Source organism: Abramis brama, assembly GCF_963993115.1.
Source record: "Abramis brama genome assembly, chromosome: 11".
Taxonomy (NCBI): Eukaryota; Metazoa; Chordata; class Actinopteri; order Cypriniformes; family Leuciscidae; genus Abramis; species Abramis brama.
This window is the reverse complement of record NC_139973.1, coordinates 29231936-29257466: the sequence shown is the minus strand read 5'-3', so window position 1 is coordinate 29257466 and position 25531 is coordinate 29231936. Positions and strand designations below refer to the sequence as shown.

Sequence of the window (25531 nt, the reverse complement as noted above, 5' to 3'; positions counted from 1 at the left end):
GTTAGCCTCAGTCTGAGCCACCACACCAGACCCAACAAGTCCAATCAAGTCATCCGGCTCTGAAGGCATAAGCCTACCCTCTGATGCTGTGATTGCTAACTCATCCTCGTCACGAGTCCTGAATGAGAAATTAAACTCATCCACAAATGAACAAGTACCACAACGTCCCCATGGCCATACTCTCACAACGCTGCCTCACGGCCCAAACAGTTGATGCACAGATCTTGGCCTTCCGAGGGACAAAGATGTCGACCACATTCAGAAATACATGGGTGAAAATCTTTAAAAAGATGCTGTTTGCTCTTTTAGAGTATTTTACTCCTTTAGATCACAGTCGGAGCATCCAGGGGAACTTCCCTGCACTTACAGTGGGGAGAACAAGTATTTGATACACTGCCGATTTTGCAGGTTTTCCTACTTACAAAGCATTTAGAGGTCTGTAATTTTTATCATAGGTACACTTCAACTGTGAGAGACAGAATCTGAAACAAAAATCCAGAAAATCACATTGTATGATTTTTAAATAATTAATTTGCATTTTATTGCATAACATAAGTATTTGATCACCTACCAACCAGTAAGAATTTCGGCTCTCACAGACCTGTTAGTTTTTCTTTAAGAAGCCCTCCTGTTCTCCACTCATTACCTGTATTAATTGCACCTGTTTGAACTTGTTATCTGTATAAAAGACATCTGTCCACGCACTCAATCAAACAGACTCCAACCTCTCCACAATGGCCAAGACCAGAGAGCTGTGTAAGGACATCAGGGATAAAATTGTAGACCTGCACAAAGCTGGGATGGGCTACAGGACAATAGGCAAGCAGCTTGGTGAGAAGGCAACAACTGTTAGCGCAATTATTAGAAAATGGAAGAAGTTCAAGATGATGGTCAATCTCCCTCGGTCTGGGGCACCATGCAAGATCTCACCTCGTGGGGCATCAATACTCATGAGGAAGGTGTGGGTGAGAACTACACGGCAGGACCTGGTCAATGACCTGAAGAGAGCTGGGACCACAGTCTCAAAGAAAACCATTAGTAACACACTACGCCGTCATGGATTAAAATCCTGCAGCGCACACAAGGTCCCCCTGCTCAAGCAAGCGCATGTCCAGGCCCGTCTGAAGTTTGCCAATGACCATCTGGATGATCCAGAGGAGGAATGGGAGAAGTTCATGTGGTCTGATGAGACAAAAATAGAGCTTTTTGGTCTAAACTCCACTCGCCGTGTTTTGAGGAAGAAGAAGGATGAGTACAACCCCAAGAACACCATCCCAACCGTGAAGCATGGAGGTGGAAACATCATTCTTTGGGGATTCTTTTCTGCAAAGGGGACAGGACGACTGCTCCGTATTGAGGGGAGGATGGATGGGTCCATGTATCGCGAGATCTTGGCCAACAACCTCCTTCCCTCAGAGCATTGAAGATGGGTCGTGGCTGGGTCTTCCAGCATGACAACGACCCGGAACACACAGCCAGGGCAACTAAGGAGTGGCTCCGTAAGAAGCATCTCAAGGTCCTGGAGTGGCCTAGCCAGTCTCCAGACCTGAACCCAATAGAAAATCTTTGGAGGGAGCTGAAAGTCTGTATTGCCCAGTGACAGCCCCGAAACCTGAAGGATCTGGAGAAGGTCTGTATGGAGGAGTGGGCCAAAATCCCTGCTGCAGTGTGTGCAAACCTGGTCAAGAAATGAAAGCTTTAGCGTAAGTTCTGCCGGGAAGACTCAATTGTTGCGTCACTTATTACCTTCTCATCTATCCAATCATGTTCTAATACTAGAAGTATAAAGGACCCGTACTTACACTTGTCTGAGTTCGCAGATGCTGAATGCTTTCACTCAGTTCGCAGAAACACACACCGGCATTCACTCACTCGCGTTTCAATTCCAATCATAACAACACAAGTCATATTGTTGATTTGATCTCAGCAACTTTCGCGGTGTGCGAGTGCACCACGCTTGTGTAGGAAACAAGCATGTGGCGGCTTTAAATCTCATGAGAGACGATCTCCTCACAGGGTTTTTTCAAGTTCCACTTTCAAGACGTTTACGCTGGTAGGCGCTTCCAGCGGCCACTGTTTATATGTCCCCGTTACTATGATTAAACTTCATTCAGGTAAGTATATTAACTTCCTACTCTACTGCTCCGTTCATCAGCGGTAAAGTTCAAATGGTGACGTGGTAGTTTTCTTAAAAACTGCTGGTACATACTGCAGTCTGCAATGCAACATACTGTAACGCTTTAAAAAGTTGGGCCGGATAGCTCGCTGAATGTTTGTAGCAAGTGTAAGCAAAGATTCACGTAACTGATATCCACAGCGCAGTGCTAATCTATTTTCAGCGTTGTCTATCCCACGCACTCATTTGCCGTTGCAAAATACTAACAACTGGGTTGCTGAATAGAATTAAAACAAGCTTAAGAGCAACTAAGATATTAAATCGTCTGTACATGCACATGCCATATTTACAGCTCGCGCTCCTCATCTGCTCACTCACCATGTGAGTGAAACAAATTTTCTTGGCAACTACTTTAATTCAACAATATGTGTCATAGAAATATTTACATTATAGGTATTTGATATTAAATGTACAAAGGATGCTCAGGTCAAAGGTCACATACTTTGCCAAAACATGCTTAACACAGTAGAACTAACAGTTATAAGTTTAGATTATATCATTCAAACCAATCACCAGACAAATCACAGTCAAGAAGACTCGAGTGACATTATATTTACTCATCTGTATGATTTAAATGTTCACCTATTTTTCTATTCAAGGGACTCACTTGGTTGCCATGGCCAGCGATCTCTCTGCCGTGAATAAAACTTCATTCATACAAGAGCAACTCGAGAGTAATGTCAGGTGTACGCTGCGCAGCTGAGAAATAGATTCTACGCTCAAAAGTCAACAACAGAATATCAAGTGTGATTGAGGTTGTATCTTATTGGTATGCCGTCACCTTACTTCAGGTAAGTATTGTACTAAGATTAATAAGATTAAGATTTAGTGGTTATATATTTAAAAAAATAAATAAATTAAGCAGTATATGCTTCTCTGCTCAGTCATCTAAAAAAAAAAAAAAAAATCACTATAAGTAGGCCTATCTCTTCAAGGCAGGGCATTAATCTCTCATCTGTTAACACTGGCCCACTCAGTGCCTAATTAAGTGATCCGATCAGCTAGACAAAGGGTGCATATCCGTTCAGATTTTGGACATTTGGAACAGCAAAGGTCAGATGAATTAGCATACTGGATACATTCTTTTCTGTCTTTGGGGGTGGGCTCCGTTTCAGTGGAATTATTCTTCCACCAATTTTTGGGGGTCAGCTGCACCCCTGCCTTCATCTTCAGGCAGGAAATGCTGAATCCGTACCCTCGGATTGCGAGTTACGGACGGGGTCTACGCCAAATACTTTATTGCATATATTGCTTGCTGGGTTACTAATAAATGCATGATTGTTATAATATCTATTCTCCCGAGTCTTTCTGGTAGAACTACAGGAAACGTATGATCTCTGTAATTGCAAACAAAGGTTTCTGTACCAAATATTAAGTTCTGCTTTTCTGATGTATCAAATACTTATGTCATGCAATAAAATGCAAATTAATTACTTAAAAATCATACAATGTGATTTTCTGGATTTTTGTTTTAGATTCCTTTATAACTAGGACTTTATAACTTGCAATTGCGAGTTTATCTCAAAATTCAGAGAAAAGTTGTTAGAATTGCGAGATATAAACTTACAATTGCGTGTTATAAAGTCAGAATTGGGAGATATAAACTCGCAATTCTGAGAAAGAAAAATAAATTCCTTAGAATTGGACTTTATAACTTGCAATTCCGAGTTTATATCTCAAAATTCTGAGAAAAGATGTTAGAATTGCGAGATATAAACTTACAATTGTGTGTTATAAAGTCAGAATTGCGAGTTTATTTCTCGCAATTCTTACTTTATAACACGCAATTGTGAGTTTATATCTCGCAATTCTGACTTTGTATCTCACAATTCTGAGAAATACAGTCAGAATTGCGAGATGTAAACTTGCAATTATGTGATAAAAAGTCGCAATTATCTTTTAAAAAGTTTTATTGTGTGGCGAAAACAACCTTCTATACAAATGATTGGCCTTACTTCTATATGGGCTAGTGGATGTGAAGTGAAGTTCTTTTGAACACAGAACATGCACTACAAGTATATCAATGTATGTTTTATTTGTTGTGGTGTGATGTGAACTGGAACTGAGAGGCTATTAGACATTATTGCTCAACACAGCATGACCAAACACTCTTGCTGTCAGTGTGGAGCAAAGGTGAAAAAAAAATTGTTTTGCAATGATACTCAAGGCCACAAAGAGATGAGACAAGCAGATTTAATGTAAATTCAGAACAATACCAGAGCAGAAAACGGAGCCGCGGAGCTTGCTTTAAGGTATTATGTGATTATTAGTATTGTATTAAGGTTTCTTGTAAAATAGTAATACTTTTTTACAATAGCTAGTGAAGTCAAGAAAGCTAATCAGATCTATCCTTATTATGTGTTCAGGTTTACAAAATAGTTTTAGCTTTACAATAGATTTTATACTCTAAATATTTGAATGTCTGAATATAATATATTTTATGGACAGAATGGACAGAAACTAGATGTACTGTTCACAGTATCAGTGTCCTCTTGTCCTATGTGTATTTAGCCAGTGCTATGTGTGTCCGTTTAATACTGGGGTAAGAAATTGCTTGTCTATGATCATCTACTGTAAAGATATGATATTAATGGTATTTATTTACTTATGTTATATTTTCTGTATTTTTGAAGGTTACTGGAGCTATACAGTTGATTCCAATGGACAATGCCAAGAAATCTCTTGATGTGTTCTCGACCTCCCTGTCAAAGTAACAGTGTTTGTATTACGATTGACCTTTTATATGCAAAGTTTTGTTCTATTAATTCATAATTAGAATAAGCTTCTTTATATTTGTTTGTGCAAAACTGGGAACTGGGTTTTCAAGCAAGCCATTTTGTGACTAAGAGTGTGTGTGTGTGTGTCACTGTCCACAGATGCATATCAGCCTGTGGTTCTATGACCCAGCAGCTCTTACCACGTTGGACTCAGCACGCCAGACCCTTCCGGGTCATCGACTCTGATCGCTCCATTAAGAAAGGCATCATGGCAAGTGACCTGAGAGACCTACGGAACAAGGTGAGGACAGCAATTAAAAGGATCGGTAGAAACAAAAAGAATCTGAAATAATTATTTGTTTCTTTGTGAAATCTTTATCTTTAAATATAAATATCTTAAATATTTATATTAATAAATATAAATATTAATAAATATCTTAAAGACTAGAAAAGTGTGCTTGTCTATTCTGTCTGCATGATCTGATTTGCAGTATGACAAGACAACATTTAAGTCATAATAAGCATTGAGTCTTATTTAGATTATTAATCTTGGTTAAAACAGATTTGCTGTAAGTCTTAAATCTGAGACCCCTACATCTTTGCTACCTCTCAATTGCAAAATTGTTCATCGATACATACAAGATACATACTAACATACTCTTCATATACTGTAACATATCTCTTTCAAATAACAAATAGGAAATTCAGTCCAATAAGTTTGCATATTTTTCATGTCTGACATATTCTAAAACAATACTACATGGTCCTGTATGACACTAAAAATGTATATAAAAACTAGTGATTGAATAATTTCTAACAGTGAAGGTAAATTTTGTTAGATACATGTGGAGATCAGGAGATGCTCTTTCAAAATATGTCAAGCAAAATGTTGTTGTCTTATCCTTAATCATTCATTTTCCAGTATTGTTAGCTACCTCAGTCTCTGAAAACCGTAGATTGAGGAGATTGAAATAAAAGTGAAATGTGAAGAAATATTTGTAATTCACACTATTACAGTATGTCAAATTTAAATACACTAGATAATAGAATGTTTCCATTAGAACTGTTTTTTTTTTTTTTTTGTTTGTTTTTTTTTATGGCTTTTACCATTGTAGTGGTCAAATTGAATCAATATATATGATCATTCAAATGTTGGATATTTAGTGCCATGTGGAACCAGCTCTAGAACGGAAGCACTGCATTAAATTCCATCACAGTTGCTCCAAAGCTTTTTCAAGGAAGGCACTGTTTTTCCTTTCTAGGTGATGGATGTATTTCACATGCATTGTGTCAGTGCTTTAGTGTTGGATGAGGATGGAACTGGAGTGGATACTGAGGACTTTTTTCAGACCTTAAAGGACAACACTGACTTCATGGTCTTAGGGAAAGGACAAAAGTGGGCCCCACAGCAGGTCAGTGTTTTAAACTGAGGTTCTGGATTAACAGCACACAGCAATATTTGTTGATACTGACTGTAACATTTTAAATGAATTAAATGAATTTAGTTTATTTTGTTCTGGTTCTCAAATCTGATTGCCTGAGAGCCTTTTCCAGGCATACGATATTCTACTGATACCATTCGGAAACAGCTTCACTATTTGTGACACTCTGCTTGTTTCTGCCTGATCTATATTGACAGCATCTCTTACAGTGAGCTTCAATGGCGGGGGAGCAAAAACACAATTTATTTACAAATACTACTTTTATAGTGTCACATAATGTAGTTTTAAGAGTATTTTTAGGTGAGAATGTAGTCGTTTAGACCTTAAATATGTGTTTTACATTCAAACCCGTTTGAAAATTTGTTTAGACGTATTCGGAGATGTGAGCTACAGGCCGTTAGTGGCCATTAGTGCTCATGTACCCGCCAAGAACAGCTTTATCTAGGCCAGTCCTTCAGGAATTTGCTGCTTATGTACATAGTGGTTAAACATGAGATAAAAATTAGTTTTGGGTATATCAAACGGGCAATCTTTGGTCTTATTAATCTATTAATTGTTCCAGGGCAAACTGATTTGGCTAAAGGCAAAGTTAAGTTTCAGTAACTGAATCTTGGGCTCATCTCTTAAACTGTCAACTTTAGATTTTAATCCGTGGTGGAAGGAAGTAATTCAGCACAAAAGAGTGTTTTTAAAGACACTCCATATCACATGACTATGAGTCATCATGTCATTATCTTCACCGCTCACCACCACCTCTCTCTGTGCCAGTTCCATGGTCAATCCAGCTCCCTATTTAGCAGAGGATTGTAGTGGTTTCCTGTTACAATGTTTGAATGAATGAGGCATTTATATAGCACTTTCATATGTACTACATAAGGATCTCTTCGGCCTGCCCCACGGATCGAGGTCACCTCCTCAGGAAATCGATGTCGGCTTCCTGCCATCAAGTGCGCTTCGGGACGTATCGATTTCCAGCAAGTGCAAGCTGCACTGTCTGTCCCACAGGCTTGCGGCCAGGCAGGGCTCGCATCTGCACACCCAGAATCGTTTTCAATCGAACCCTGCCGGAGAGCCGCTTCAGGGGGTCGAGAATGAATCTCGAACAATACCCGAAGAGGTTGAGAGGCCTCGGGAGGCTGGTTCCCTTGGTAAAATATTTCGATGTATGGAAAAATCTAAGGAATATTTCTCCTTGGGTCCTGCACACCATTCAAAAGGGTACAGACTGCAGTTCGGTTTCCACTCACCGAAATTCAGCGGGGTGGATTGGACTGCATTCGACCCAGAGCAGGGTCGGGTATTGGAACAGGAAGTAAACTCCCTGCTGGTAAAGGAGGCCTGCTGGTATTCCTCCGCCGGACAGGGAGTCCGGGTTTTACAGCCGCTACTTCATAGTTCCCAAGAAGGATGGGGGGTTGCGTCCAATTATAGATCTCAGGCACTTGAATCAGTCTCTGAGGAGGTTCAGGTTCAAGATGCTCACCATTCCCAACATTGTGAGTCAAATCAAATCCGAGGATTGGTTTGTCACGACAGATCTGAAGGACGCATGCTTCCACATATCCATCCTTCCATCTCACAGGAAGTTCCTGAGGTTCGCTTTCAGGGGTGAAGCATTCCAATATCGGATTCTTCCGGCCTAGTGCTCTCCCCTCGCACATTTACCAAATGCATGGATGCAGCTCTTGCTCCGCCGAGGCTTTAGGGTGTCAGGGTGCTAAATTATATCGACAACTGGCTTATTATGGCCCAGTCAAGAGAGCTGGCAGTTCGGCATCGAGATGTCGTCCTTTCCCACATCCAGAGCTTGGGGTTGAGACAACACAAAGAAAAGTGTATTGGCAACAGCCCAGAGAACCACGTTCCTGGGAGTGGTGTGGTATTGTGGCATGCAGCATCCAACGTCATTCCATTCGGCCTGCTGCACATGAGGGCACTGCAGTGGTGATTGAAAACCAAGGGGTTTTCCCCTTGGGGGAACCCGTTCCGCATGATCAGGGTAACTTGCAGATGCCTTCATTCCCTATCTATGTAGAAAAAAAAGCTTGGTTTCTGTCCCAAGGTCCCGTGCTGGAAGTGTCATGTCGCCGGAAAGCCGTTTCGATAGATGCCTCTCTCACGGGCTGGGGTGCAGTCATGGACGGCTGCTTTACGAGAGGTCTATGGCAGGACCATCAATTTGACACTTCTGTCTTCCTGACATTGTACTCTGTGAATCTGCCACAGATGACTCATCTGGTTGCTTTTTACGTCATCTCTCCCTTTGTATGTCACTTTTGCATGTCTGGCATACACATGACGACATGTTTTTGGCTGTTGACTCAAACCTCTCAAACTGATCACGGAGATCTGCAATAAAATCTCTCAATGAGCCCACCAGAGCAACAGCATTAGACAGGTCAAGGGCAACCATCTGAAGTTGTGTGCTTGTTTTTTGAACACGCTGCAGCACTGTGTTCCACACACTGCACAGGATGGCAACTTCAAGCTTCTCCATCTGCCTAGAGAGAGATGTGGCCTCATTGCGAGTGGTCAGGTTTTGATGATCATCTTCTTCTATTGTTTGAAGGGACTGGAAAATGTTGTCATAATTTAGACAAAGGGTGCTGATTGCTTGTGCATGCACACTCCACCTTGTGTTTGACAAGGATTTCAGAGTTTGAACACGGCCCTTCTCATTTTCTCCTAGGTTGGACGTAACAATCTGCCACCTCCAGGTGGATTTTGAGCAGAAGTTAAAAAGAGACTGTACAAATGAGAAAAACTCATCAGTCTCAAGACAACAGTTCACAGCATTTACCCCAACTAAGTTCAGAGTATGTGCCGCATAGGGAACCCATTCAGCTAACGGGTTGACTTCACGTATGCGAGATTGCACACCTTTATAAGCACCAGCCATATTACTGGCGTTGTCAAAGCACTGTCCACGGCAGTTCTCTATGTTTATATTCATCTCTGTCAGAACTGAAATAACTAAATTGAACAGTGACTCACCAGTGTGACTGCTTATGGGTAGAAACTTAAGAAAACGCTCCTCTGTGCTTCCTTCTTCAGATACATACCGCACAATAAAAGTGAGCTGGTCTGAATGTGAAATGTCTGGGCTGGAGTCGAAAATTATCGAAAAATATTTGGCTGTCCTGATTTTATCCAGGATTACAGAGAGCAGCTTGTCACCCATCAAATCAATTAACTCCTCACACACAGTAGATGAAAGATATGAAGGAGTCCCCTTGCCTGCATTGCCAAACCGTACAATATGCTCTCTAAGAAATGGATCAAATTGACTGATTAGTTCAAGGCAACCCAAGTAGTTTCCATTCTGGGGTGATCCACATTGTTGGTTGTCTCCTCTGAAAGCAAGTCCTCGCTCAGATATAAATTTAATAACGGTAACTACTCTTTTAAGAACCTCTGAACAGTACTGGCTCTCTGTTTCATACTGCCGTTTTATTTCATTGTCAATTTTACCCTGCTCTGCAGTTCTTGAAATTCACACAAGCATGCATTTGCGATGCGACTCAGATCCCTCATGCTCGACAATCCGTTCATTTGCATGCTTCCAATCATTAAAGCCATCAGCACTTCCAAATTTTGAATGGGCGTTCTTGTCAATTACACCAAACAGCCGGCACACAAAACAATACACGGGTCCTTTAGATGGTGAATAGAGCAGCCAATCTCGTCTGACATTTTCACCATTCACTAGTCTGCGATTAAAAAGACTTTTTGAAAATCTTCTCTTTTGATTTTTATATTGTTGTTCTGATGCAGAGAAATCAGCTGTCATATTTTGACAAAACTGTAGTCCTCTATCAGCCCAGTACTCCCGAACCTCGTCATTGATCTCTCCCCAAGTTCCAGGATCAGTGCTTGTGTACGCTGGGATATCAACAGCGTGCAGGGTAGGAGAGGAAGCCGATGCAAGGCCGCTGATCTCAGGTTGATCTGCAGAAGGCTGTCCCAGTTCATTATTATTAGCATCAACCTCAACCAAAACCTCTCCTTGCTCAGTCTCATTAGCTCCAGCAGCAGATGAAGTCAATGTTTCATCTTTCTGGTGATCTGGTCAAGATAAGCATGAAACATTTTTTACACATAAGATGTTAGATTAAAGGGATACTCCACTTTTTTTGGAAATAGGCTCATTTTACAACTCCCCCAGAGTTAAACAGTTGAGTTTTACCGTTTTCGAATCCATTTAGCCGATCTCCGGGTCTGGCGGACAATGTAAAGTTGTGATTTTCTAGGCTGATATGGCTAGGAACTATACTCTCATTCCTGCGTAATAATCAAGAAACTTTGCTGCCGTACCATGAGTGCAGCAGGTGTAATGATATGACACAGCACCTGAAAATAGGTCTAATAGGTTAGACAAACTTAGTCCCGGTCACGTTGGAAGTTACCGAGCTGGGGACTATTTTCAGGCGGGAGACTATTTTTTTTACTATTTTAATATCACAGTAGCTTAAGAAAAGAAACTCAGGCTTACTGAAGCGGCAGTCACAAATAACAATAGAACAAAGGCACATAAGAAATCGGGTAACCCTTCCTTTTACAGTCCCCTAATTACTAGGTATTTACCTGGTAAATATATGGTAAGTTATAGTTGGTTATTGGTAATTACCACAGGTAACAAGAATGTAAATGCAGAGAAACTACAAACTAATTACTAGGTATTTACCGGGTAAATATATGGTAAGTTATAGTTGGTTATTGGTAATTACCACAGGTAACAAGTATGTAAATGCAGAGAAACTACAAACTAATTACTAAGTATTTACCTGGTAAGCATATGGTAAATTATAGTATTTTAGTGTGTAATTACTTAAGGTGATTAGTATGCAATTACAGAGAAACTACCAGGGAAAAAAACACCACTGTTAAATATCAACTCAACGAAGTACTGTGTACTTGTTACCTGTTTAGGTTGGTAATAACTCAGATTTAATTGTGTACTTCCTCAGAATGTAGGCAGCCAATTTTTAGAAACACCTCCAGTATTACCCATCAATTCAAGTTAGGTGTGTAGTTATCCTAAGGTTATGTTGGTAACAGTCCATGTTTATTTATTACTACCTTGAAATTAAGATGGTAGTTTCCAATAAATGACTTTGTCTTACATAGTTGTTGTTCATTGCTACACCCATTTATAGAGGGTTTATCAAATAATTTACCTTACACTTACCTGGTAACTACCCCGCAGGAACAGTTTTCCCTAATGTCATGGCACATCTTAAATACTGGGTATGTTCTTGCAGATGTTTTTACAATTTACTCATTAAGTAAAGTGCAACTGTACTGTAAAATGAAGCCTTGTTTATTTCCATGGTATTACCGGAATTGTACCATATAACCTAATCATTCCCTTTTCCATGGTCACATTTTTTTTTACCTCGTATGTCCTGCAACGTTACCAAGGAAAACATGACAATTTACTCGGTAAGTAAAGTGCAACTGTACTGTAAAATGAAGCCTTGTTTATTTCCATGGTATTACTGGGATCTTACCCTATAACCTGATAATTCCCTTTTCCATAGTCACATTTTTTTTTACCTCGTATGTCCTGCAACGTTACCAAGGAAAACATGACAATTTACTCAGTAAGTAAAGTGCAACTGTACTGTAAAAGGAAGCCTTTTTATTTCCATGGAATTACTGGGATCTTACCCTATAATCTAATAGCTACGTAACTGTAGCTATTACAGATTATTGGGTAAAATCCCAGTAATTCCATGGAAATAAAAAGGCTTCCTTTTATAGTAAAGTTGCACTTTACTTACTGAGAATGTTCAACGTGATCTCATGAGAATACGTGTATATTTTTACGTAAAGTGTAATTCTACCGTACATTTACTTACGTTTTATACACACAGAAACGTATAATACTGACGTATTTACAGCACTAAAATGTAAAATGTTTACGAATTAACAGCACAAAAACGATTAGCCTACATGCATTTAAACAAGAATACACTTTAAAACCTTAAAAATACCTTATTTAATCGTTTAACCATTTTAATAGTTTATTTACAGTGAGACACAAAATGCGTTTTCTCCAATAGAACAATAATACACCAACATAAATTCACAAAATACATCAATTTTATTATACTTGATATAATCCAAATCTTTAGAATCCATACGTTTGCAAGAAAGAGATCCAAATTCAGCCCTTTATCCAGTGAGTGATCTTCATCTCCATTTCACAGGCTATCACAGCAGCGCAGTCCCTAACTGTCAAATCCCGCGCTCGTGATGAATTCAAAATTCAAAAATTGCGCCCTCAAGAAGCGTTACGACATGTTTTACGGCAGTGATATCAAACGCTCATTGGCTCTCACCCCCAGATAGCAAGCACATTTGGGCCGATTCCGGCTGAAATGCGTTACTGTCGGCTCAGTGTCGGCATCGGTGACAAGATAATGGGCCAGAGTCTGCCGACTGTGTACACAACACTTCTGGCTCAAATACGACTTTTTATGAATGGGCCAGTGTCGGCTAAAAGCAGTTGTACTCGCGCTGGCTCATATACGGCGTTTTATGAATGGGCCAGTGTCGGCTAAAAGCAGTGGTACTCGCACTGGCTCATATACGGCGTTTTATGAATGGGCCAGTGTCGGCTAAAAGCAGTGGTACTCGCGCTGGCTCATATACGGCGTTTTATGAATGGGCCAGTGTCGGCTAAAAGCAGTTGTACTCGCGCTGGCTCATATACGGCGTTTTATGAATGGGCCAGTGTCGGCTAAAAGCAGTGGTACTCGCACTGGCTCATATACGGCGTTTTATGAATGGGCCAGTGTCGGCTAAAAGCAGTGGTACTCGGGCTGGCTCATATACGGCGTTTTATGAATGGGCCAGTGTCGGCTAAAAGCAGTTGTACTCGCGCTGGCTCATATACGGCATTTTATGAATGGGCCAGTGTCGGCTAAAAGCAGTTGTACTCGCGCTGGCTCATATACGGCGTTTTATGAATGGGCCAGTGTCGGCTAAAAGCAGTGGTACTCGCGCTGGCTCATATACGGCGTTTTATGAATGGGCCAGTGTCGGCTAAAAGCAGTGGTACTCGCGCTGGCTCATATACGGCGTTTTATGAATGGGCCAGTGTCGGCTAAAAGCAGTGGTACTCGCGCTGGCTCATATACGGCGTTTTATGAATGGGCCAGTGTCGGCTAAAAGCAGTGGTACTCGCGCTGGCTCATACACGGCTTTTTATGAAGGGCCAGTGTCGGCTAAAAGCAGTTGTACTCGCGCTATACGGTATAGCTGTGTGTATTTACCATCGGCCCGAGTTCGTTTTGTCACAAGCGGGCCACTTGAAAAAAGGTTTTGGCGGTTAATTTAAATCCTGAGGAAGATCCTGCAGGCTGCAGACGCAGACCAACGTTTTCGAGAGGAATCATTCATCTGAAAAAACGAGTAAGTAATTTAATTAATTTGTTGTTATAGTGGTGTTTGATGTATTAATTGTCAAGATAAATATAGTGTTTTTATATATATATATATATATATATATATATATATATATAACGTTAGATCAGATGTTTACGTTAGGCTAACGTTAGGCTACTTCAGAATATCCATTCGGTCCCGGAGAGAGTGTTGGATGAGCTACGGTCTCTTTTTAGGATAAATTTTAGGGGTTTTTTTATTAGAAAAACTGCTGTGCTGTATCCAGTGCACTGGATTTTGGCTAATGAAATGATATTGAGTTATATTCCTGTGCTCAAATTTAGTCAGTCAATTCGTCTTTTTCAACGAGTGATTAGTTCATATGAGTCGAATCATAGGAGTCGGACTACGCTTTCGGCGCCATAGTTCTCTATACAGGCGACTCTTTCTGATTTGATTCACTAACCTCTCAAAAGAGTCATTTATTTGTGAATCGAACTACATTGACCACAGTGTACTACACCCGCGGAGACAGTGTAGGCTACAATCTGAAATAAAAAATAAGATTTATTTGGTTTTAACACTCCTGTGGGGAACTCCGAAACGGAAAAGCGTTATATAGATACATGAGAATCTGCAAAATAAGTGCAGCTTCTTAATTCATTGTCTTTGGCACGTCTTGTGTTCTTGAATGTGGCGTAATCTGCTTTATTTTATTTATTTATTTATTTATTGCGTAATCTGCTTTAGAGCAGGTGCATTTTAGAGTTAAAGAAAAATTTAAAGCGTATATCACTGTGTAATGTTACTAAAATGGTAGTTCTTAACATTTTACTGCAGAGGGGATGTTAACTTACAATGATTGAACGAACATCTGAACGCACTGTTTGGAATCTGACACCAACACTTTTTACAGATATTTTGGTAACACAACAATAAGGTTTCATTTGTTAATGTAGGTTTAACTATTACATTAGTTAAGATGGACTAAGAATGCACAATACTTAAAGCATTTATTAATCTTAGTTCATTTTCATTTTGACATTTGTTAATGCAATATTAAAATCAAAAGTTGTATTTGTTAAGATTAGTTAATGCACTGTGAACTAATTGTTTATTGGTAATGTTAGTTAACACATTAACTAGCCTAATTTTAACAATTGAGACCTTATTGTAAAGTGTTACCGATATTTTAAACTGCTGTGTGAACTCTGGCAACAACATTTGTTAAACCTATGTGCTTAAACTAATGCTTAAGATGTAATATTGACCTCACAATATCTATTCCTTTATTTAAAAGGTGCAGTTCAGAGAAACCCTCACAGCTAATGCTGCTGAGATGAAGGTCGAGGGATCACGGACTGGCAGCAGATCGAGGGGCAGACATAAGATAAGTTTAAATCTATTTAAAAACACACACCTCTTTAACCTAGCATAAACATAACTCACTCTCACATTTCTAAATTTACATCTGTTAAAGGATTGTTAGGCTGCATAAATTCGGTCAACCAGAACCAGAAACACTTCCCATAACAACGAATGTACTTGTTACATCATAAGAAGAATGGCATCTACGCTAATGTTAGTCTCTGTCTCAGTCTTATCCCAAGGTTACTGAATTCAGCCAGATCTAGTCCATATTCAGACCAGATGATGGACCTGCACCCTCAGATGACCACAACAACCCTGAATGCCAGACGACAACATCACAACTAGACGAGACCTAGACACAAACACCGTGAAGACGTCTTTGACACAACAGTCCTCGGCACAGTCATCGGATCAGATCCACGAGAGCCAGACCAGTCCTCCGCACAGACCCAACGGCCAGCTTCAACACACCATGTTTGTTGTTTGATCAGAGGAGAACTGGCCCTTCGACTGAGCCTGTTTTTCTTTCTCCATTCTGTCACTGATGGACTCTGGCTTGCTTAGTTGGGGACACTTATTCTTAATAATATTGATCTGCCTGCATTGACACCATTATATGAGAGCTGAACAGAGCTGGACGATGACATCACTGTTTTCCGCAGAGCTGCTTAATAATGAAAATGAACTCTTTTTATAATTGATATACTTTATACAGTTATTGAACAGAACTGAATCAACACTGAACTGAATTCAGCTGAACAATGACACTATTTTCTTTTTAGAGCAGCTTTACAGCCAAATTGAACTGTTTGCATCATTGATCATTGTCCTGTTTATCCCTGTAAAGCTGCTTTGAAACAGTCATTACTGTATATAGCGCTATATATTTAATGGTGACTTGACATTTATTTAGTGTTAAAGAGAGTGAAAGATAGTTTGTGTGTGAAAGAGTGATGTTTTTCTTTTAATCATATACAGTAAATATAATTTACTTATTATTTTGTAGTTTAAAAATTGTGTTGTAAATAAATGTTAATAGTGTATTTGTTCATTGTTAATACATGCTTATGTTAAAGTGGATTTGTTAATTTTATAATAAAAACCCTTAATCTTTTTAAATGGTTGAATTTGTGTTTCACTGCCAGTTTCTGGGCCACATCTGGCCCGGGGACCCAGCCGACTCTCAGCCAGATCTGTCTTACAGTGCCTGGGCCAGACCTGGGCCATATCAATAAATAAGAGTCATTTTACAGGGTGTGGGCCACATCTGGCCCGGGGACCCAGCCGACTCTCAGCCAGTTCTGTCTTACAGTGCCTGGGCCAGACCTGGGCCATATCAATAAATAAGAGTCATTTTACAGGGTGTGGGCCACATCTGGGCCAGAGGAAGTTGTTTGAGTCCGTTTTCAGTGTATTGCGCCAGTTTTGGGCCGGGGACCCAGCCAGAACTGGGCCAGAATTGAAGCAAGGATGAGGCCCAGAGGTGGGCCAGACAAATTTTGCTATGTGGGCCTGTTCGTCCATGTTCCTCACAGATTGCAACATCCGTATTTCAGTCGTAAACTACATTTGAAATGGAGAAGCGCGCGCGCATTCACACAGAGGGAAGCCGGATTAACATTTTCATGGATTAATAACTTAAATTATGCTCTGTACCTCATTCAAAACTATTATATACTGAGAGAGAGGACTGTGACTGCAACACATCGTCATGTGAACGACTTTTGGTACCGGTTTTGACATTTTCGCAATAAATAAATTATTGTGATTACACGTATGTTGTTTTTCTTCATAATTGTAGCCTATGTAGTTTTCTATCTTTGAAAATTACGTATTAATACTACTTATTAATGAGACCAGGCTGGAATGTTTTAGTTAAGTTGCAGAACACACATGGTAAAAGTTTGTGATTTCAAAAATGTTTAAGCAGCAAAGGATGTGGTAAGAGTATGGTAATACAATAGAAATAAACAAGGCTTCCTTTTACAGTACAGTTGCACTTTACTTACTGAGTAAATTGTCATGTTTTCCTTGGTAACGTTGCAGGACATACGAGGTAAAAAAATGTGACTATGGAAAAGGGAATTATCAGGTTATAGGGTAAGATCCCAGTAATTCCATGGAAATAAACAAGGCTTCATTTTACAGTACAGTTACACTTTACTTACCGAGTAAATTGTCATGTTTTCCTTGGTAACATTGCAGGACATACAAGGTAAAAAAAAATGTGACTATGGAAAAGGGAATGATCAGGTTATAGGGCAAGATCCCAGTAATTCCATGGAAATAAACAAGGCTTCATTTTACAGTACAGTTGCACTTTACTTACAGAGTAAATTGTAAAAACATCTGCAAGAACATACCCAGTATTTAAGATGTACCATGACATTATGGAAAACTGTTCCTACGGGGTAGTTACCAGGTAAGTGTAAGGTAAATTATTTGATAAACCCTCTATAAATGGGTGTAACAATGAACAACAACTATGTAAGACAAAGTAATTTATTGGAAACTACCATCTTAATTTCAAGGTAGTAATAAATAAACATGGACTGTTACCAACATAACCCTAGGATAACTACACACCTAACTTGAATTGATGGGTAATACTGGAGGTGTTTCTAAAAATTGGCTGCCTACATTCTGAGGAAGTACACAATTAAATCTGAGTTATTACCAACCTAAACAGGTAACAAGTACACAGTACTTTGTTGAGTTGATATTTAACAGTGGTGTTTTTTTCCCTGGTAGTTTCTCTGTAATTGCATACTAATCACCTTAAGTAATTACACACTAAAATACTATAATTTACCATATGCTTACCAGGTAAATACTTAGTAATTAGTTTGTAGTTTCTCTGCATTTACATACTTGTTACCTGTGGTAATTACCAAAAACCAACTATAACTTACCATATATTTACCAGGTAAATTCCTAGTAATTAGGGGACTGTAAAAGGAAGGGTTACCAGAAATCGACCTACTTGAAAAACTTAAAGCACTGAATAATATTATATTGTATAAAGTAATCAAATGTACAATTCATAGTTTTCAATATAAATTCAATATACATTCATTCTTATTCATTTTACAAAAGTGATTTAGTCAAGGGCAGTAAATTACTTTATTTCTGATGTTTGATTAACATTATTGACACAAATGTCAACAGCAGCTTTATTAGCAGCTGCTGTCACTTTAAGACCTCGGGGTCTGAACTCAAGTGCACTGTGCAAAACCGTCTCAAGTTCACCATGGTCTCAAAACGAGCACTTACCAAAATGAATTATCCCCAGCTGCTTAATGTGCCTGAGTGGTTTAAAATCATTTGTATTTGAACCACAATGCTTAAAAACGTGTTTAAATGATAAGCTTACATCATGAATCGTGATGGCGTAGCACGATTGACATTTCTACTGGGTTATATTATCGCCAGAGAATATAGAGTTTGATCAAACACAAAAAGCAATATAATACATCCATCAAGTTAATAATCAAACTTACCGAAAATTGGTGGGGTCGATGACGCTGTGTTTTTATCTGCTCCATCATGTGCCCGGCCCACTTGCTGTTCCACAACTTCCACCACTCCGTGATCATCAGCTTTAATAAAATAACCAGATAGCTTGGGGATTTTACTGAGTAGTTCATGTTTCCTCTGCTGTCTTTAAAAAATTTACTTTTTTGAGCCCCACTCTCACATTTTTTTTGATTAGATGACATTTTTACATCGAAGACGAAGACTGTTCTTTGCATGCCAATTTTCAGAATATACTAGAATGAAGTGAAAAGTGGAGGCGATTGACTGGTGGATGCGTATATTCTAATAAAGCGCAGGCAGCGATCACCTGATTTACCCTGCCCTGCTGCCCACGACAGCTGTTTGATCGACAGGCTATCGGACCAATCATAGCGCCGAATCCGCAATTTTGTCCGACAACGTGGTGAGGCTTTGGCAATCAGCGTTACCGATGGCTAGTCAATCAGCTCCATAGCCAATCATGGGCCTCCTCCTTGCTCGGGCCCCAGGGCTTTAGCCCCGCCTAGCCCTATTGTTAATGCGGCCTTGCCCAGGGGAGACTGTTGTCTCTCAGAGCAACATACATCCCAGGAGACCAGAATCAGGGAGGAGACATCCTGTCGAGGCAGGGGCTGAGGCCCGGAGAATTGAGGTGGTGAAGGTGGTGAAGTAGATATGCGAGAGGTTCGGCCCAGTGGACGTGGATCCATTCATATATATATATATATATATATATATACACATATTTCACCCTTAGCCAGAACTATAGAAACTGTGGGTCTGGCCTGTGAGGCGGCACAGTACCAAGAGGCTGGCCTGTCAGTAGTAGTCGAGACCATACTCAGCTCTAGAGCTCCCTCCACAAGGAAATTGTATGGCCTAAAATGGAATGTTTTCACCGTTTGGTAGAGAGCATGAGGTGGACCCAGTTAACTGCCCGGTGGCTTCAGTGCTAAAATTCCTCCAAGATTGTTTCTCGGCTGGTCTTACCCCGTCCACACTCAAGGTGTACGTGGCTGCCATTGTGGCTGTCCACGCTCCTCAGTTGCTGGTGTGTTTCGGGTCGCCTAAGAAGGGGCTTCCTGCATAGAAACAGACCATCATTAACTGGATCATTCAGGCTATCTCTATGGCCTATTAGGTGCGCAGCTTGCCTTCACCTTTGGCCGCCAGGGCTCATTCAACCAGAGGCATGGTGTCCTCTAGAGTCATCCTAGAAGTGTGCGATGCAGCAGGATGGGCCACCCCTCATACTTTTATCAGATTCTATAGCCTGGACATTCCTTCTACGTCAGGCACTGTACTGTTCTCATCCTAAGTGTGCCTGTGCGAGCTTCACACTGGAACAGGCAGGGCTCGTTGTGGCATAGTGGGTACTCGTTCCCCAAAGTGCTGTCATCAACGAAGTGCGAGTTCCCTCGAAAGGGAACAAGGGTTACAGTCGTAACCCGAGACGTTTTCTGTGTTTTTAAGAAAATGGAAAGACTTGTTAGAGTTTAAGTGTTAAATGATTAGTTATTTTGAACATTTAAAAGAGTTTGTAGAACATGATTAAAAAATTGGTTACCATTGTGGTGAACAGGTGAGCTTGTGCTTAGGTTGTGAGCAGGGTTGTGCCAATAGACAGTAGTATCGTGTATCGACGATAGTCATAGTTATCGCTGATGGCAGATGCCTTTGACGATATCAATACGATAATTGGCTCGTTTTCTATGTATTCAATTATTATTATTATTAATATTATTATTATTATTAACCCTCTGGGGACCACAAACGCGCCCGCGCGTTTTGCTCGTTTTTTTTTTTAGCAATGAAAATAAACACTAAATGCTCTGTTAATTTTGATCTTTCATTTTCGTGTAATACATCAATCGATCCTGTTCAGTTTCTATTTTTTTTCTGTATACTCACAATAAAAATAAAGTGTTTTGCTTTTTGACAAATAAAGAAAAATTAACATGATGCGATTTCTGCCTTCTCTCTGTCAGTAAACTCCCATTTGAAACGCGTTCGAAAATGATCTATAACTCCGCGAAAATTCAGTCAAACAGGCAAACAGACCCACGGGCATAAAGCTTGAGATCGCATCTTTTAAATGAAGTCATTTATATAAAAAACAAATATTCTCAGCTTCTGTAATCTGTATAAAAAGAGAGCGACTCCTGTCGAGCTCATTAGGAGCTCATTCACAGTAATGTGACCACTCCCCGGAGAGCGCGTGCTATTCAAACGCAAATTCTGAGAACTATTTCAGAGCTGTGAAACGCCCACATCAGCTGTAAACAAAGCGCGTCGCGACTCCTCGCGAGTGAGACATTATAGCCTACCTTATGGAGAAAATATTCCTCAGAACAGTGCTGATGAGGAGCAATATCTCCTGAAATGAGGAGCAGATTCCGCTGAGGAGTGAGGTAGGCTGTTTTCTTTTCTCACGTGTGGAATAACGTTATGGAATAACTTTAGTGTAGGCCTATGTAAACCGCAAAAAGATGAATCACATTTCTATAATATGACTCGCCTTTCTGTGAGATGAATGAAGGGGACATATTTGTAAAGACTGTTTAGCCTAAATATGAATCACGCGTCTGTGTGTGAAAGAATAAACTGCTTTGCTATAGCCTACTGAGATGAGTAAAAATCGACTGGAATATGTTGAAATAAAATGTATTTGTATAAGCAACGTATTAAACTGCAAAAAAATACTATTTTTGTCAAAAATAAATTCATAGACTAAGATGTTAGATGTTCCAATGTTGGCTATATTCAAACTAATGAATACATATGATAAAATGTAGGCCTATAATCTTTTTTTTTTTTTTTTTTTACAAAGAAAGAGTACACTTGAAATATTGTTGAAATTGTAATTATTGTTGTAATTGTAACATTTTGAATAAAATAGCAAAACATATTTACAAGAGAGATGTAAGCGAAATCTTAAATGGTCAATATAAGTCTTCTTCTAAATACATCTTTTGTCCTTGCATTGTGGCTCAGTCAGTTTCACACCTGAGTGAATGGCTCATTATACAGAGTGGGTGGGGCATTCATAATCTAAGGTGTAAACTACTCCTCCCCCTTGCATATTGGCTTTCCAAGCAAAACCTGTTTCACACCATTTAAATCAATGTATTTTTTTTTGTGAACGATAAAGCAAGACTATTTTTACATCATTTTGAAGCTAGAACTCAAAGGGACAACATCAATTAGTCAAAAGTCTTGTGGACACATATTTAATATGTGTTTTGTGGTCTTAATTCAGCAACTTTCATTTTAATTTTTTTCAATAACCACGCATAAACATTATTCTCTTAAAAATACAAACATCTACATACACGTTGCTCGCATATTATGGTAGCCCTGTTTGTGCTATATAGAGTGAATTTACACCTTTGCCATTAACATGTTTATAAATAACTGAAAAAAGCACAAATGTCAAGGCATGTCAGAACATCTCAAGGACCCCAAAAACAGCTTGGTCCCCAGAGGGTTAAGCTAGTATTGTTATTTAATTAATTTTAGGAACTAATGCCTTGCCTAAATTCATAGCGACATCACTTACACGCTGTTACAATCACGCCAGACTCCACCCTCACTCAATCACGGCGCACCTCCTCTCCCGAATACTGATCACACACACCTGCACATCATCAGTTCATCATTCACCTCCTGCACTTAAACCCCGCTCTCACTCTCACTCATTGTCCGGTATCGTTTGCATCTAGACACTATTTCCATGCTTACCTCCAGGACTCCTCAACTACTTACCAGTTCCGTGGTCATCTCTCCCAGTCTCCCAGTCTTCCTCGTGGGTCCTCGTCTCCTGTGTTCTCCTGTGTCCTCTCTGGTTCTGGTAATCTCCTTCCGTTCCCCATCTGCAAGAAAGACAAACTGAGTCACTCAAGTCATCTTCATCGGGACTACTTCAGATCCACTCACCTTCATCTGCACTGTCGATCTTTCTGCTGGTTGTAAATAAATACTCTCATTACCTTATCCGTGTGTCTGCCCCTTCTGTGTTGTAACAGAATACCGGACCAACACAACACACGCCAGCATGAGCACTTCTGATCCCTTTGATGACATCGTGGATGATCTTCGTCAGGCACTTCCCCCGGTTCCATCAGCGCCACCACTTGCATCCACTTCCGCAAACATCGTCACTTCTTCACCACCGGTAATTGCCAGTCCCATGGCCCGACCAGCGCCCGACCAGCGCCCTTCTCAGGATCGGCGGAGGATTGCAACGGATTCATCTTGCAATGTTCGCTGGTCTGGGAGATGCAACCGCATTTATATCCGACTGACCTCTCAAAGGTAGCGTTTGTAATCTCACAGATGAACGGTAAAGCGCTCCGTTGGGCCGAATCTCTCTGGTCACAGAAGAGTGACATTGTTCAGTCGATCTCCAGTTTCTTCACTCACTTCAGAGAAGTTTTCGGAACGCCCATCTGGGATTCGTCAATAGGAGAACGACTGTATCAGTTGAAGCAGAATAATATGTCTGTGAGTGACTATGCCCTACATTTCCGTACTTTAGCTGCTGCTAGTGGGTGGAATGAACAAGCCCTGATCACCACATATCGTCAAGGGTTAAATCCTCGAGTGCGGTTGCATCTCGCTGCATACGAGGATTCCATCGGGCTTGAACGCTTCATCCAACTCTCTACACGCTTCGCCACTCGTATGCAGTCGTGTCTCGAGGAGCACCCAGACCAGCCGCTCACACTTCCATTCCTCCGCCGACCTGAGTCCATCAGCCCTCCAGAACCAGTCCACGAGCGTATGCAGCTGGATAGTGCACGGTTATCACGCACTGAACGTCAGAGACGGATAACACAGCATCTATGCCTGCATTGTGGTTCCGCTGAACATTACATCTCAAGATGTCCCATTCGTCCACCTCGTCCCATGGTGAGTGCAATAGTTCCTACTATCGAAAAGATGAAGCCTCTCACTACTCTAGTAGAACTAATTACTGCCGATCTTGTCATTCCAGTCCGCGCTCTACTCGACTCAGGCTCTGCAGGCAATTTCATCTCCGGCACCCTCTGCCGTCAGCTCAAGCTCAAATCCACTGCCACGAAATCCGTCTACCAGATCAACTCGGTAACTGGCAAACCTCTCAGTCGGAGATGGGTGAGTCTCAGTGCTGGACCCGTTCAACTTCAAGTGGGAGCTTTACATGTGGAACAACAACATCTACTGGTTCTGGAGGAATCCACCGCTGATGTGATTCTAGGGCGCCCTTGGTTGGAGCAGCACAACCCCATCATCTCCTGGAGGACAGGAGAAATCCTGAAGTGGGGCAGTAGCTGTTTCCCGAGCTGTTTTCCTGCACTTCCGATTCCAACAACTCCACGTTCCAAGAAGTTACACCTTTGCTCTACTTCCATCGAAAGTCCAGTGGAGAAACGTTCCGTGGATGTTCCTCCCTGTTATGCCCACTTCAGTGATGTCTTCTGTCCCCAGCGAGCCTCCAAGCTGCCTCCACATAGGCCATGGGACTGTGCCATCGATCTGCTTCAGGGTGAGCCAGTGCCCCGTGGTAAGATTTACTCTCTGTCACTGCCGGAGGAGAAGGCCATGGAGGAGTACATCAAGGAGGCCCTGGAGCAAGGTTACATCCGTCCGTCAACGTCCCCTGCTGCTTCCAGTTTCTTTTTTGTGGCAAAGAAGGATGGAGGCTTGCGGCCCTGTATTGATTACCGTGCACTCAACCGAATCACCATCAAGTTCCGCTATCCCCTTCCTCTCGTCCCCGCTGCACTGGAACATCTCTGAGGTGCCACTGTTTTCTCCAAGTTGGACCTCCGCAGCGCATACAATCTCATCCGGATACGTGAGGGGGACGAATGGAAGACGGCCTTTGTGACCCCTACTGGACACTATGAGTATCTCGTCATGCCTTATGGATTGGCCAACGCCCCCTCCGTATTCCAGGACTTCATCCATGAAGTACTCCGGGAGTTCCTCCACAAGTCAGTTCTGGTCTACATTGACGATATCCTGATTTACTCCCGGAGTATGGCAGAACATCGCCACCACGTTGCGGAGGTCCTGAAACGCCTGAGGGATTTCCAGCTGTTCTTGAAGGCCGAGAAGTGTTCCTTCCACCAACCCTCAGTGCAGTTCCTTGGATATAACATCGATAGCAGTGGCATACGGATGGACGAGGGGAAGGTGGAGGCCATCCGCAGCTGGCCCATACCTACCACCATCAAAGAACTCCAACGATTCCTCGGATTCTCCAACTTCTACCGCCGTTTCATCCAGAATTACAGTACCATCTCCAGTCCACTAACTCACCTCCTACGTAACAAGCCCAAGTCTCTGTCCTGGACACCTATTACCACTCAAGCCTTTGAGTCCCTCAAGGAAGCCTTCATCTCCGCTCCTCTCTTGATTCATCCAGATCCTGAAAGGCCCTTCGTCGTGGAAGTCGATGCTTCAACCACAGGAGTGGGAGTGATTTTGTCACAGCAGCAGGGGAATCCAAGTAGACTTCATCCATGCGCCTTCTTCTCCCGCAAACTCAACCCGGCGGAGGTCAATTACGACATCGGCAACAGGGAGCTGTTAGCCGTCAAGCTGGCTCTTGAGGAGTGGAGACATTGGTTGGAGGGTGCACAACATCCATTCGTGGTGTTGACGGATCATAAGAATCTACAGTATCTCAGAGACGCCAAGAGATTAAATCCACGACAAGCAAGATGGGCATTGTTCTTTACCCGGTTTAACTTTACCATCTCCTACATCCCTGGTTCCAAGAATGTCAAGGCGGACGCTTTATCCCGTCTCCATAGTCCTGAAGAGATTACAAAAGAGTCTGAACCTATCCTGCCCGAAAGACTGTTTGTAAGTCCCATCACCTGGTCTGAGGAAACCTTGCCCTCCTCCAATGTCTCCACCAACACTCC

General features: G+C 41.2%; 1 protein-coding gene across 2 annotated transcripts in view; it reads left to right on the top strand.

The window, feature by feature from the left end:
- Nucleotides 1-4292: 4292 nt before the first annotated feature.
- cidec (cell death inducing DFFA like effector c) overlaps nucleotides 4293-25531 on the top strand; it is a 78525-nt gene continuing 57286 nt past the window's right edge. For both annotated transcript variants that reach the window (XM_084129711.1, XM_084129710.1), the window contains exons 1-4: nucleotides 4293-4428; nucleotides 4810-4886; nucleotides 5053-5194; nucleotides 6156-6305. In XM_084129711.1, the coding sequence (XP_083985837.1) occupies nucleotides 4837-4886; nucleotides 5053-5194; nucleotides 6156-6305 (342 nt within the window). In that variant the 5' untranslated portion in view covers nucleotides 4293-4428; nucleotides 4810-4836. The remainder of the gene's footprint in view (nucleotides 4429-4809; nucleotides 4887-5052; nucleotides 5195-6155; nucleotides 6306-25531) is intronic.